Genomic DNA, 12420 nt, shown 5'->3' with positions numbered 1-12420 from the left:
TGTCTAATGTACATTAAAAAAATCCCAGTTATAGATTATACAACTGTCATTTTTAGAATGCAAACAAACTTCTTCAAATATTGACTCTGTACTTCCATATTTTCACCATTATTGCATGTGATCAGTATTTAAATAGTTTAATGAACACTAAGGCTTTAAGAACATAAAGCGCTCAGTTACTAGATAGTTGGCATAATTTGAGTTCCACGCAGTGTATTGTTATGATAATTTATTTCCAGAAAAGTTAAGTTGTCCAGGAAAGCAGGTTATACATAAAATTCTTAATGAAGTTATATTTCAAATGTTTATCTTAATCAGCTTCTGAAAAAGTATTTTAAATCCTTAGGCAACATTATTTGGATTTTTGTAACTCCGTCTAAATTTTGCAAAAGTTCAGTTCTGAAATATTGCCCAATAATTAAGACACTCTGTTGTAACACAGACAGAATAACTATTTCACCACAGCCACGATATGCTTCTTCTTCTCGGAGACAAATGGTACGGATCCTGGTTTGCTGTGCTTGCGACGATTCAGTTCCCTGAAAAGATGAGTGAGTTTGTAATGAGGTACTCTTGTTTGGTTAAATACTTATTTAAACATTAATATACTTTCATACCTACTGCTAATTGTAGCATCTTCTCTTCAAATGCCAAAAATCATACACACATCTACTTGCATTTATATAGCACCTTTAATGTAGTAAAACATCCCAAGGTGCTTCACAGAAGCGTTATCAAACAAAACAGACACTGAGCCACATAAGGAGATATTAGGACAAGTGACCAAAAGCTTGGTCAAAGAGGTAGGTTTTAAGGAGCGTCTTAAAGGAGGAGAGGTAGAGAGATTTAGGGAGGGAATTCCAGAGCTTAGGGCCTAGGCCACCAATGGTGGAGTGATTAAAATTAGGGATGTGCAAGAGGCAAGAATTAGAGGAACACAGAGATCTCAGAGAGTTGTAGGGCTGGAGGAGGTAACGGAGATAGGGAGGGGCAACACCATGGAGGGATTTGAAAACAAGGATGAGAATTTTAAAATCGAGGTGTTCCCAGAGCGAGAGCCAATGTAGGTCAGTGAACCTCCTCCAACCCTCCAAGATCTCTGTGCTCCTCCAAATCTTGCCTCTTGTGCCTCCAGCTGCCTAGGCCCTAAGCTCTGGAATTCCCTCCTTAAACCCCTCCCCTCCTCTCCTCTCCATCTCTCCTCCTTTAAGACACTCTTTAAACCTATCTCTTTGACCAAGCTTTTGGTCACTTGTCCTAATATCTCCTTATGTGGCTTGGTGTCAATTTTGGGTGAACGGGACTTGGTGTGAGTTAGGATTCACACAACAGAGTTTTAGTTGAGCTCAAGTTTATGGAGGATGGAAGATGGAAGGCCGGCCAGGAGAGAGTCATTGGCAGACCCTATTTGTCAGCTAAAACAAAAAAAAGACTTTACGTTGTCTCAAAATTGATGAGAAAGCAAATTACATATTTTTTTTAAAAAAAAACAGTTGCTGGGGGTTGCGGAGGGGTTGGAAAGGAAGGCTTTCCACAGACATTTATTATAAGCTCAAAGGTACCCTCTTCCTACCTCTCTTCCTGCAAAGACCACATCTCTTTCTCCCAATGTCTGTCTCCATCGTATTTGCTTTGACGTCTCCACTTTCTGTACTGCAGCTTCTGAAATGTCCTTTCTCCTATAGGCGACAGGGCACGTGTCCACGTCCGCCCCATTTCCCTTGCTTAGCGCTCTCACTCACTCCCTCTGTACAAATGCCATCTATATATTCACTTCTTCCCAAACTAGGGTTGCCAACTCTGGATGGACGTATTCCTCGAGGTTTCATCACATAACCTCCCACCTCCAACTACTCCATCCAGTCAAAACTAACTTTTTTTCCCATCTCCAATATTTTTGTAACTAATGAACAAAAGTGCTCACAGAAAATGAAAAAAACGCTTTCCTAATCTCCCTGTTGTTTGCCATTTCAGCACCCCACCACCCACCTCCCTTACACAATTTCTCTTAGTCCTGGCTATGCTGGAGCCATCTGGTCTGGTCAGTGATTTCAGCTATCTCTCCCATTTTTTTGCCCATTTCTGTCATCTAACTGCCACTTCACCCGCCCCCATTTTGAAAGTTTTTTTTTAAAAACTGTGTGCGCATCTTTCTCATTACTTGCCCCTACTTCTAACCATTTTCCTGCCCTCTAGTTCTTTTAATGTCTGTTTACTTCCTCATTGAGATAATCCTTTCATATCACTTCTTTATAGCTTTTTTAAAAATCTGTTTGCAAGTGATTAAATCCATTAACTGGCACTCCACTAGGAATAATCATTCCCAATTCTTGACTTCTGCCTGGCCTCCTCTCCACTCTCCTCCATTTGTTCATCTCTATAAAAGGAGCTTACTTAACTTTCAATTTCCAGCTTTGTCAAAAGGTGAAGACCCAAAATGTTAACCTCTCTACACTCTTTTCAAATGCTAATGTTCCTACGCTGTATTTCTAGCATTTCCTGTTTTTATTTATACAGCAAGGAGGTAACATTAGGAAATGAGAATTCTGGATCCTGGATGTGAAGCAGGAATCTGATCTTTACTCATACATTAACCCTTTGACAGCTAGCAGATGCAGTAGCAATTTTTAGCTCTGTGGACTATCCAGTTTTGTAGCTTTTCAGCTGCTACACTGGGACATTGAAACAATTATTAAATTAAACAATTAATAAATCTACACAAACATCAGTAATAGACTACTGTATTAACCCTAATCCTTAAAAGTACAGTTAACTAACTGTAGAGATGATTTTGAAGTTCAATGGGAGCTCATTCATAAAAATCAGCTTATAGGTAAAATATTAAAAATTAAACACAGCAATTTTGCTTTCAATGTTGTCCCTCCTCCATTGACTAATTTTTTTATCATACTGAACAGGCTAGTGCTCTTTTCTCTAGAGAAGACTTAGAGGTGACCTGAGAGGTCTTTGCAATTATGAAGGGATTCAATAGGGTAGACGTAGAGAAGATGTTTCCACTTGTGGGGGGGGTCCAAAACCAGGGGCCGTAAATATAAGATAGTCACGAATAAATTCAATGAGTAAAGATATTTCTCCTGAATTCCTTAAGAGAGTGGTGAAAATGTGGAACTTGCTACCACATGGGAGTGGTTGAGGCGATTAGCATTGATGCATTTAAGGGGAGCTAGATAAGTACTCAAGGGAGAAAGGAATAGAAGGATATGTTGAGGGTTGGATGAAGTAAGCTGGGAGGAACTAGTAGAAACACAGATTAAAAAATGCAAAAGTGTCATTCTTCAGTTAAATAGATCTAAATTAGTTGTGGCTCATTCCAAGATTAGTTCACTAGTTGCTGTTAGTGCCACTCTGTAACCAACTCTTAGATGATGTGCAAGAGTGGATGGGAAGATTAATTATTTTACCTCCCTCTCTGTATGAGAGCACTTCTCCGCTACTTGCCATCACCTGAGGGTACAGGCAAGATTGGAAACACCAGATGGGTTACTGTGGATCCAAACTCATTCTACCTCTCTGCAGCATAGTGCATTGGAAAACCCACTAAGATTGCATTCATCAAATAACAATGGCATATCTAGTCAGGTTATACGTAGCCTAATTTTTGAACTGCAGCTTTATGTTTGAATGTAGTATATTTTGGGTACTTTTAAAAAGTTCTGAATCAAACTTTAGTTAAAATAGGACGTAGAAAACATTATATACAGGGTGTTGTATTGCAGGATAGTTTTTGAAACATACTTTCTGCGTCGTGCTTCCCTCATAATGCGCAGTTCCTTAGACTGGTTGTAAATCATTTTAGGCAAATGACGGTGACGGGCTATACGTTTGATGTGAGGATGGTGCTGGAATTTTTCTTTAAGTTTTTGGTTGTAGTTCAAAGCAGCCTTCTCTCTCGGTGCAAGCTAAAGCAGAAAAATAAATGGTATTAATGCATCTAAATTCTTCAATTACACTATTCAAGAACACAAAATACAACTAAGTTCTTCAGATTTGGGTTTTCAAGCTTCATGTCCCTCCCAAACCACTGACAATTTTTAATAAAGTTTTTTAATTACTAATTTATCAGCATTAATATTCCTTGCAATGTAACTTAATCAATATTTATTAAATACTATTTAGTACTTTGGTAACATCATAATTCAAAGTCTAAACATTTTCCTTATGGTAGCATACAGTTATTTGCATTAAAACCAGTAAAAATAAATCTTAACAGAAAAGTTGGAATACAAACTGAACCAAAGAAAAGAAACTCAATATGCTGAAGTGTTTTGATTGTAAGGATATCTGATCAAAATTAAACATCAACAACATTTAATTGTGTAACTAAAAGGGACCATTTTAAAATAAAATTGACGACATTATCTCTTGCCTTTGCCCAGCAACAATTATGTAAAAACCAATTAAAAAGGTGAAGTGCCATGCCAGGGCAGTACTTTAAAGAGATTACACTTTACATAGTCCAAACAAATAAAATGATTTAAAAGTTAAATAAATATCCATGAACAAAAAAGCAAAATCTATTACATTTTAAAGGATGGTTTAAAAGGAACCACTTGGAATTTTTGTCAAATGTGAGAAATTTAAAAAGGTGCATTGATAAAATGAATTCCAGCCGAAATAGGCAACAGTGGCATACTGTTGTATTTATACACAGATGAAATTTTAATGAGCAGTTCATCAACTGAACATCAGTATTCTTTTTATACTCTTAACAGATTACAGAATATTTGTGGCCGAGGTGGGGGAAGAGAAATGAAAAGACCAAAAGGAAATATTGAAAATGCATGGTCCAGTAGTTCAGTTGTGGACTACTATTGCAAGGGGAGGCAAAGGAGAAAATAGATGACCATGTACACACTTTGAATGTCTAATAAGCAAATCCTCTCCCGTCCAAGTGGGCAACATTTCAGCTCAAAGTGTTTTTTTAGCTTTTTGAACTAAAATTATCAGCACAATCACTGAATGTTCCCAATTCTGTAGAGAAGCACACATCAGATTATGGAGCTTCAGAATGAAACAAATGGCTAAGAAGCATTTTTGCGGATTGAGGAAAAATATAAATAGCTGGGGGGTTGGGGGGAGGGAGAAGAAGAGGAGAATAGGAAATAATAGGAATGTTAGAATTGAATTGAGAGGGGTGGTACTGAGAGAGGGACATGTGCTGAAAGGATTCCGAAGTTCATTTACAGTCCAGTGCCTAAATATTATTACCACGCGCAAATTGGCATAGGGTCAAACAGATCAGAGAGTTAAATGCGTGGCTCAAAGGTGTGGGAGACAGGGGTTTTGATTCATGGGGCACTGGCACCAGTCCTGGGGAAAGAGGGAGCTGATCCATTGGGACGGGCTCCACTTAAACCGGGCTGGGTCCAGTGTCCTGGCGAATCGAAAAACTAGGGCTGTCGACAGGGCTTTAAACTAAAAAAAGAGGTGGTGGGGGGGGGGGTTGAGGTGAGGGGAAATTTATACATCTAAAGAAAAAAGTCAAGGCCATAGAGCAGTGTAGCGATTTGGCTAAAGATAAGCAGAGTGTAACAGGAAGGGACAGAGAGTTTAACAGTAATAGTGCATCAGTGAATAAGGTCAAATCAGGGAAAAATAGTAAAAAGATAAAGCAAAAGATACTTTATCTGAATGCACGAAGCATTCGTAGCAAGATAAACTAATTAATGGCACAAAGAGATAAATGGGTTTGATTTAGTAGCCAATAGGAAAAAATGTTAAAAAGGCAAAATTAAAGGCACTTTATCCGAATGCCTTCGCAACAAGGTAGATAAACAGTGCCCCGCGCTAGTGAGTAAGGATGCAAAGAGGCTTCAAGGGGATATAGACAGGCTAAATGAGTGGGCAAGAACATGGCAGATGGAATATAATGTGGAAAAATGTGAAGTTATCCACTTTGGTAGGAAAAACAGAAATGCAGAGGATTTTTTAAATGGTGAGAGATTGGGAAATGTTAATGTCTGGGTGTCCTTGTACATGAGTCACTGAGAGCTAACATGTAGGTGCAGCAAACAATTAGGAAGCAAATGGTATGATGGCCTTTATTACAAGAGGATTTGATTACAGGAGTAAAGATGTCTTACTGCAATTATTATAGGGCCTTGGTGAGAACGCACCTGGAATATTGTGTACAATTTTGTTCTCCTTACCTAAGAAAGGATATACTTGCCATAGAAGGTTCACCAGACTGATTCCTGGGATGGTGGGATTGTCTTATGAGGAGGGATTGAGTAGACTAAGCCTGTGTTTTCTAGAGTTTAGAAGAATAAGAACATAAGAAATAGGAGCAGGAGTAGGCCAATTGGCCCCTCGAGCCTGCTCCGCCATTCAATAAGATCATGGCTGAAATGATCCTAACCTCAAACTTAAATTCATGTCCAATTTCCTGCCCGCTCCCCGTAACCCCTAATTCCCTTTACTTCTAGGAAACTGTCTATTTCTGTTTTAAATTTATTTAATGATGTAGCTTCCACAGCTTCCTGGGGCAGCAAATTCCACAGACCTACTACCCTCTGAGTGAAGAAGTTTCTCCTCATCTCAGTTTTGAAAGAGCAGCCCCTTATTCTAAGATTATGACCCCTAATTCTAGTTTCACCCATCCTTGGGAACATCCTTACCGCATCCACCCGATCAAGCCCCTTCACAATCTTATATGTTTCAATAAGATCGCCTCTCATTCTTCTGAACTCCAATGACTAGAGTCCCAATCTACTCAACCTTTCCTCATATGTCCATCCCCTCATCAGTTTCACTTTAGACAAAGATATAATAGCTCAAAACTCTCTGGCTACCACACAACACATTTTTGAGTCTTCCACCAGATAATGCAATATGCAAGATGGAATATTGTATACCAGTTAGAGATGAGGCAAGTTAGACATGGCATTAGGACAAAGATGGGCTTTTTAAACAATGGGATGATGACAGCTGTTTTGTGGAGGGGAACAATTCCTGAGGAAGCTCAATGAAATCAGCAAGTACTGAGCTGAGGAAGGTTCTTGAGTAGTGAGCAACTGCATTGAGGGAGCTGGCAGTATATCTCTGACGATAGGAGTCTGATGGATGCTGGTGTGGGGAGGGAGGGCTGGCACACCTTAGAGGTTGGAAGAAGCAGAGGCATGAGCAGATAGCCTAAATAAGCTTAGTGATAACACTGCAGCATTACCATTGATTTGATTGTGGCACATTCTCAGGAGATGTTTATACTGTCAGTTGCAACTTATATAGGGTAGTTCACATTGTTACACTATATACCCAACCATGTATATATGAAGTATTGTGAAAGTGTTCTATAAAAATAGAAATCTAATATAGCCTGTCTCACGTGGGTAACTTACATTTATATCAAAATAAATATTCCCATAACAGGGGATCAACCCTGGTTCAATGAGGAGTGTAGAACAGCATGCCAGGAGCAGCACCAGTCGTACCTAACAATGAGGTGCCAACCTGGTGAAGCTACAACTCAGGACTACATGCATGCTAAACAGCAGAAGCAACATGCTAAGTGATTCCACAACCAATGAATCAGATCAAAGCTCTGCAGTCCTGCCACATCCAGTCATGAATGGTGGTGGGCAATTAAACAACTAACAGGAGGAGAAGGCTCTGCAAACATCCCCATCCTCAATGATGGCGGAGTCCAGCACCTGAGTACAAAAGACAAGACTGAAGCGTTTGCAACCATCTTCAGCCAGAAGTGCCGAGTGGATGATCCATCGCGGCCTCCTCCCAATATCCCCACCATCACAGAAGCCAGTCTTCAGCCAATTCGATTCACTCCACGTGATATCAAGAAAATGATATGAGTGCACTGGATACAGCAAAGGCTATGGGCCCCGACAACATCCCGGCTGTAGTGCTGAAGACTTGTGCTCCAGAACTAGTCGCTCCTCTAGCCAAGCTGTTCCAGAATAGCTACAACACTGGCATCTACCCGACAATGTGGAAAATTGCCCAGGTACGTCCTGTCCACAAAAAGCAGGACAAATCCAATCCGGCCAATTACCGCCCCATCAGTCCACTCTCAATCATCAGCAAAGTGATGGAAGATGTCGTCGACAGTGCTATCAAGCGGCACTTACTCACCAATAACCTGCTCACCGATGCTCAGTTTGGGTTCTGCCAGGACCACTCGGCTCCAGACCTCATTACAGCCTTGGTCCAAACATGGACAAAAGAGATGAATTTCAGAGGTGAGGCGAGAGTGACTGCCCTTGACATCAAGGCAGCATTTGACCAATGTGGCACCAAGGAGCCCTAGTAAAATTGAAGTCAATGGGAATCAGGGGGAAAACTCTCCAGTGGCTGGAGTCATACCTAGCACAAAGGAAGATGGTAGTGGTTGTTGGAGGCCAATCATCTCAGCCCCAGGACATTGCTGCAGGAGTTCCTCAGGACAGTGTCCTGGGCTGAACCATCTTCAGCTGCTTCATCAATGACCTTCCCTTCATCCTAAGGTCAGAAATGGGGATGTTCGCTGATGATTGCACAGTGTTCAGTTCCATTCGCAACCCCTCAGATAATGAAGCAGTCTGTGCCTGCATGCAGCAAGACCTGGACAACATCCAGGCTTGGGCTGATAACTGGCAAGTAACATTCGTGCCAGACAAGTGCCAGGCAATGACTATCTCCAACAAAAGAGTGTCTAACCACCTCCCCTTAACATTCAACGGCATTACCATTGCCGAAGCCCCCATCAACATCCTGGGGGTCACTATTGACCAGAAACTTAACTGGAACAGCCATATAAATACTGTGGCTACAAGAGCAGCTCAGAGGCTGGGTATTCTTCGGTGAGTGACTCACCTCCTGACTCCCCAAAGCCTTTCCACCATCTACAAGGCACAAGTCAGGAGTGTGATGGAATACTCTCCACTTGTCTGGATGAGTGCAGCTACAACAACACTCAAGAAGCTCAACACCATCCAGGACAAAGCAGCCCGCTTGATTGGTACCCCATCCACCACCCTAAACATTCACTCCCTTCACCATCGGCGCACTGTGGCTGCAGTATGTACCATCTACAGGATGCACTGCAGCAACTCGCCAAGGCTTCTTCAACAGCACCTCCCAAACCAGCGACCTCTACCACCTAGAAGGACAAGAGCAGCAGGCACATGGGAACACCACCACCTGCACGTTCCCCTCCAGGTCACACAGCATCCCGACTTGGAAATATATCGCCGTTCCTTCATCGTTGTTGGGTCAAAATCCTGGAACTCCCTTCCTAACAGCACTGTGGGAGAACCTTCACCACACTGACTGCAGCAGTTTAAGGCAGCGGGTCACCACCACCTTCTCAAGGGCAATTAGGGATGGGCAATAAATGCTGGCCTAGCCAGCGACGCCCACATCCCATGAACGAATAAAAAAAAATTGCAACTCCATCCACTCGGTCTCCAAATCTGATAGATTATTAGCCTAACATGTCTGTCACTGCAGCTTGCTGTCTCAGGGTGTAAGCGGTTGGGAATGCAAAGCTTCAAAATCGGCTAGAAAATGATTTGAATTTTTAATTAAAAAATTGTATTTTTCTTCTTTCATTGTTAATGGCAGAAATGCATTATGCTACTTATGGCATATAGCTCCTTTCAGTGACATAACTTATTAATAAGTATTAGTAACAGAAAGATTTTCAATAAACCTTTAAAGTCAGGACACTAAACACGAGAAATTAAATAGACTGCTTTTTAATTGCAATTAAATTTACTCTTAAAACGTTAATTCTTACAGCTGCTGAGTCAAATGGGGCTAAGGATATGACACAGTGAAATGTTTATTAATAGGTTATCAAAAGTTAAAAATGTAATTGTTTAATTGCAAAAGAAATTCCAATATTCTATCTGCCTGAAATACTTAATTTGCTAATTTCAATGAAAGGTCAAGGGGACATCCCACTTTTTGAAGTACTATAGTATACAGATTAGAATAGGACTTCATTCTTTAGCAATGTGCATCCGTAGAGTCCACTTAACTTAGTTTGGCATAAATCAACATTTCATTCTCAGTAATTAAAATGCATCCAAAGAATTGAATTGTAGCTTTCACCGCATGTTCCTGTACATAAAATCTACACAACTACAAATACACCACCACAGAACTATTGTAAGCAAGCATGGGTACTCATGGAATAAACTGTATATCTCACTGGGTGATGACTTAAGATATTTAATATATTTACATAAGTGTACCAAAAAAATCCAGATTATTATACCAATCATGTGATGCCATATAATGTTGATTAAATGTCACCATCACTATTATTACTTTTTATCCACAATATAGTTCTTCACTTTTCAATTGCATTCTGAACCGTAAGGAAGAAAAATTGTTTTATATATAATATATATATATATATATATATATATATATATATATATCACTTATGAATGAGTCATCAGGTGGAGTTTCAATTTTTAAGCTCTGCTGACCACTTAGACTAATACCTGGGAGAACATTCACCTATGTGTTTTCTACTTGTACAAAAATCATTCTTCCTTTTATTATTAATAATGAAATGAGTTTGTGAACATTTTTCTTGGAAATACCAATTTTGCATCATTAACACAATATGCACATTACCGTGGTAATCTATGGAGACATCATACATCTCAAGTTAACTGCACATCACATAATAACTTTTGATAATTCCCCCATACAGCTACTTAACAATTAGAGAAATAAAGAACCTTGTAAATAGAGGAAAAAAAACATGCATCTCATCCAAGCCTTTAGTCCATTTATTTTTGCCACCTTTTTGCGTTCATCAAAATGACGTACATCAATTTTACCTGAACGGAGGCCCAACCAGTCCCCATCCATCACCAACTTCCTCTGCCTGGCTGAACTTGTCCTTACATTGATCAACAACTTCTTTAACTCCACTTACTTCCTCAAAATAGGTGTCGCTATGGGAACCCGTATGGGTCCTAGCTATGCCTGCCTTTTCGGGGGTAACGTGGAATGGAACATTCCTTGTTCCAGTCCTACTCAGGTCCCCTCCTTCACATCTTTTTCCGGTACAATGACGACTGTGTTGGTGCCACTTCCTGCTCTTGCCCCGAACTGGAAAATTTCATCAACTTTGCTTCTAATTTCTACCCCTCCCTCACCCTCACATGGTCGATCCTCAACTCTTTCCTTCCTTTCCTTGACTTCTCTATCTCCATTTCTGGGGATAGGCTGTCCATCAATATCTTCTATAAGCCCACCGATTCCCACAGCTACCTTGATTACACTTCCTCCCACCTCACTTCCTATAAGGACTCTATTCCCTTCTCCCAGTTTCTCTGTCTCCGTCACATCTGTTCTGATGATGCCACCTTCCACACCAGTTTTGATACACCTTCCTTTTTCTTCAACTGAGGATTCCCCTCTAATGTGGTTGACAGGGCCCTCGACAGTGTTCGTCCATTTCCCGCATTTCAGCCCTCACCCCTTCCCCTCCCTCCTAGAACCACAATAGGGTTCCCCCTTCTCCTCCCCTCCCCTCCCACCTCACCAGCCTCCACATTCAACGGATCATCCTCCGCCATTTCCGCCACCTCCAGCACGATGCCACCACCATATCTTCCCATCTCCTTTCAGCATTCTGAAGGGACCGCTCCCTTCACGACACCCTGGTCCAATCTTCCATCACCCTCAACACTCGCTCCCCTTCCTCCAGCACCTTCCCATGCAAGCGCAGGAGATGCAACACCTGCACTTTCACCTCCTTCCATTCCCACCGTCCAGGGCCCCAAACACTCTTTCCGGATGAAACAACATTTTACTTGTACTGCTTCCAACTTAGTATACTGTATTCGCTGCTTACAATGCAATCTCCTCTACATTGGGGTGACCAAACTCAAATTGGGTGATTATCTTTGCTGAACACCTCCGTTCAGTACGCAACCATGACCGTGAGCTTCCGGTCGTTTGCCATTTTAATTCTCCATCCCACTCCCACTCTGACCTCTCTGTCCTTGGCCTCCTACACTGTTCCAATGAAGCTGAATGCAAGCTCTAGGAACAGCACCTCATCTTTCGATCAGGCACTTTACAGCCTTCCGGCCTCAACATGGATTTCAATGACTTCAGATCATAATGTCAGTTCTGACGGAAGTTCTTCGACTTGAAACGTTAACTGTTTCTTTCTTCACAGATGCTGCCTGACTCGCTGAGCTTCTCCAGCATTGACTCTTCTTACTTCAGATTTCCAGCATCCACATATTTTGCTTTTGATTCAGATCATAACCACTGCTCCAATTTCTGATAGCAGATATTAGTAATGGTTCTGCTGTAACCATTTACAGCCCCACTAGACCCATCTTTTGTTTCTTTACTTGTCCCGTTATCATCCCTTTTTGCCTTGCACCATCATCCCTTTTGTCATTTAATGACTCCTGCCATCCACCC

At 41.1% G+C, this 12420-nt stretch overlaps 1 protein-coding gene across 1 annotated transcript in view; it reads right to left on the bottom strand.

The window, feature by feature from the left end:
* Positions 1–214: 214 nt before the first annotated feature.
* dcaf13 (ddb1 and cul4 associated factor 13) overlaps positions 215–12420 on the bottom strand; it is a 122203-nt gene continuing 109997 nt past the window's right edge. Inside the window, exons 10-11 of the mRNA XM_067981474.1 lie at positions 3757–3920; positions 215–539 (exon numbers count right to left, since the gene is read on the bottom strand). Of these exons, the coding sequence (XP_067837575.1) occupies positions 452–539; positions 3757–3920 (252 nt within the window). The 3' untranslated portion in view covers positions 215–451. The remainder of the gene's footprint in view (positions 540–3756; positions 3921–12420) is intronic.

This window comes from Heptranchias perlo, chromosome 3, assembly GCF_035084215.1.
Source record: "Heptranchias perlo isolate sHepPer1 chromosome 3, sHepPer1.hap1, whole genome shotgun sequence".
NCBI lineage: Eukaryota > Metazoa > Chordata > Chondrichthyes > Hexanchiformes > Hexanchidae > Heptranchias > Heptranchias perlo.
Note: the sequence above shows the minus strand (reverse complement) of the source record. Positions and strands in the feature narration are given on the sequence as shown.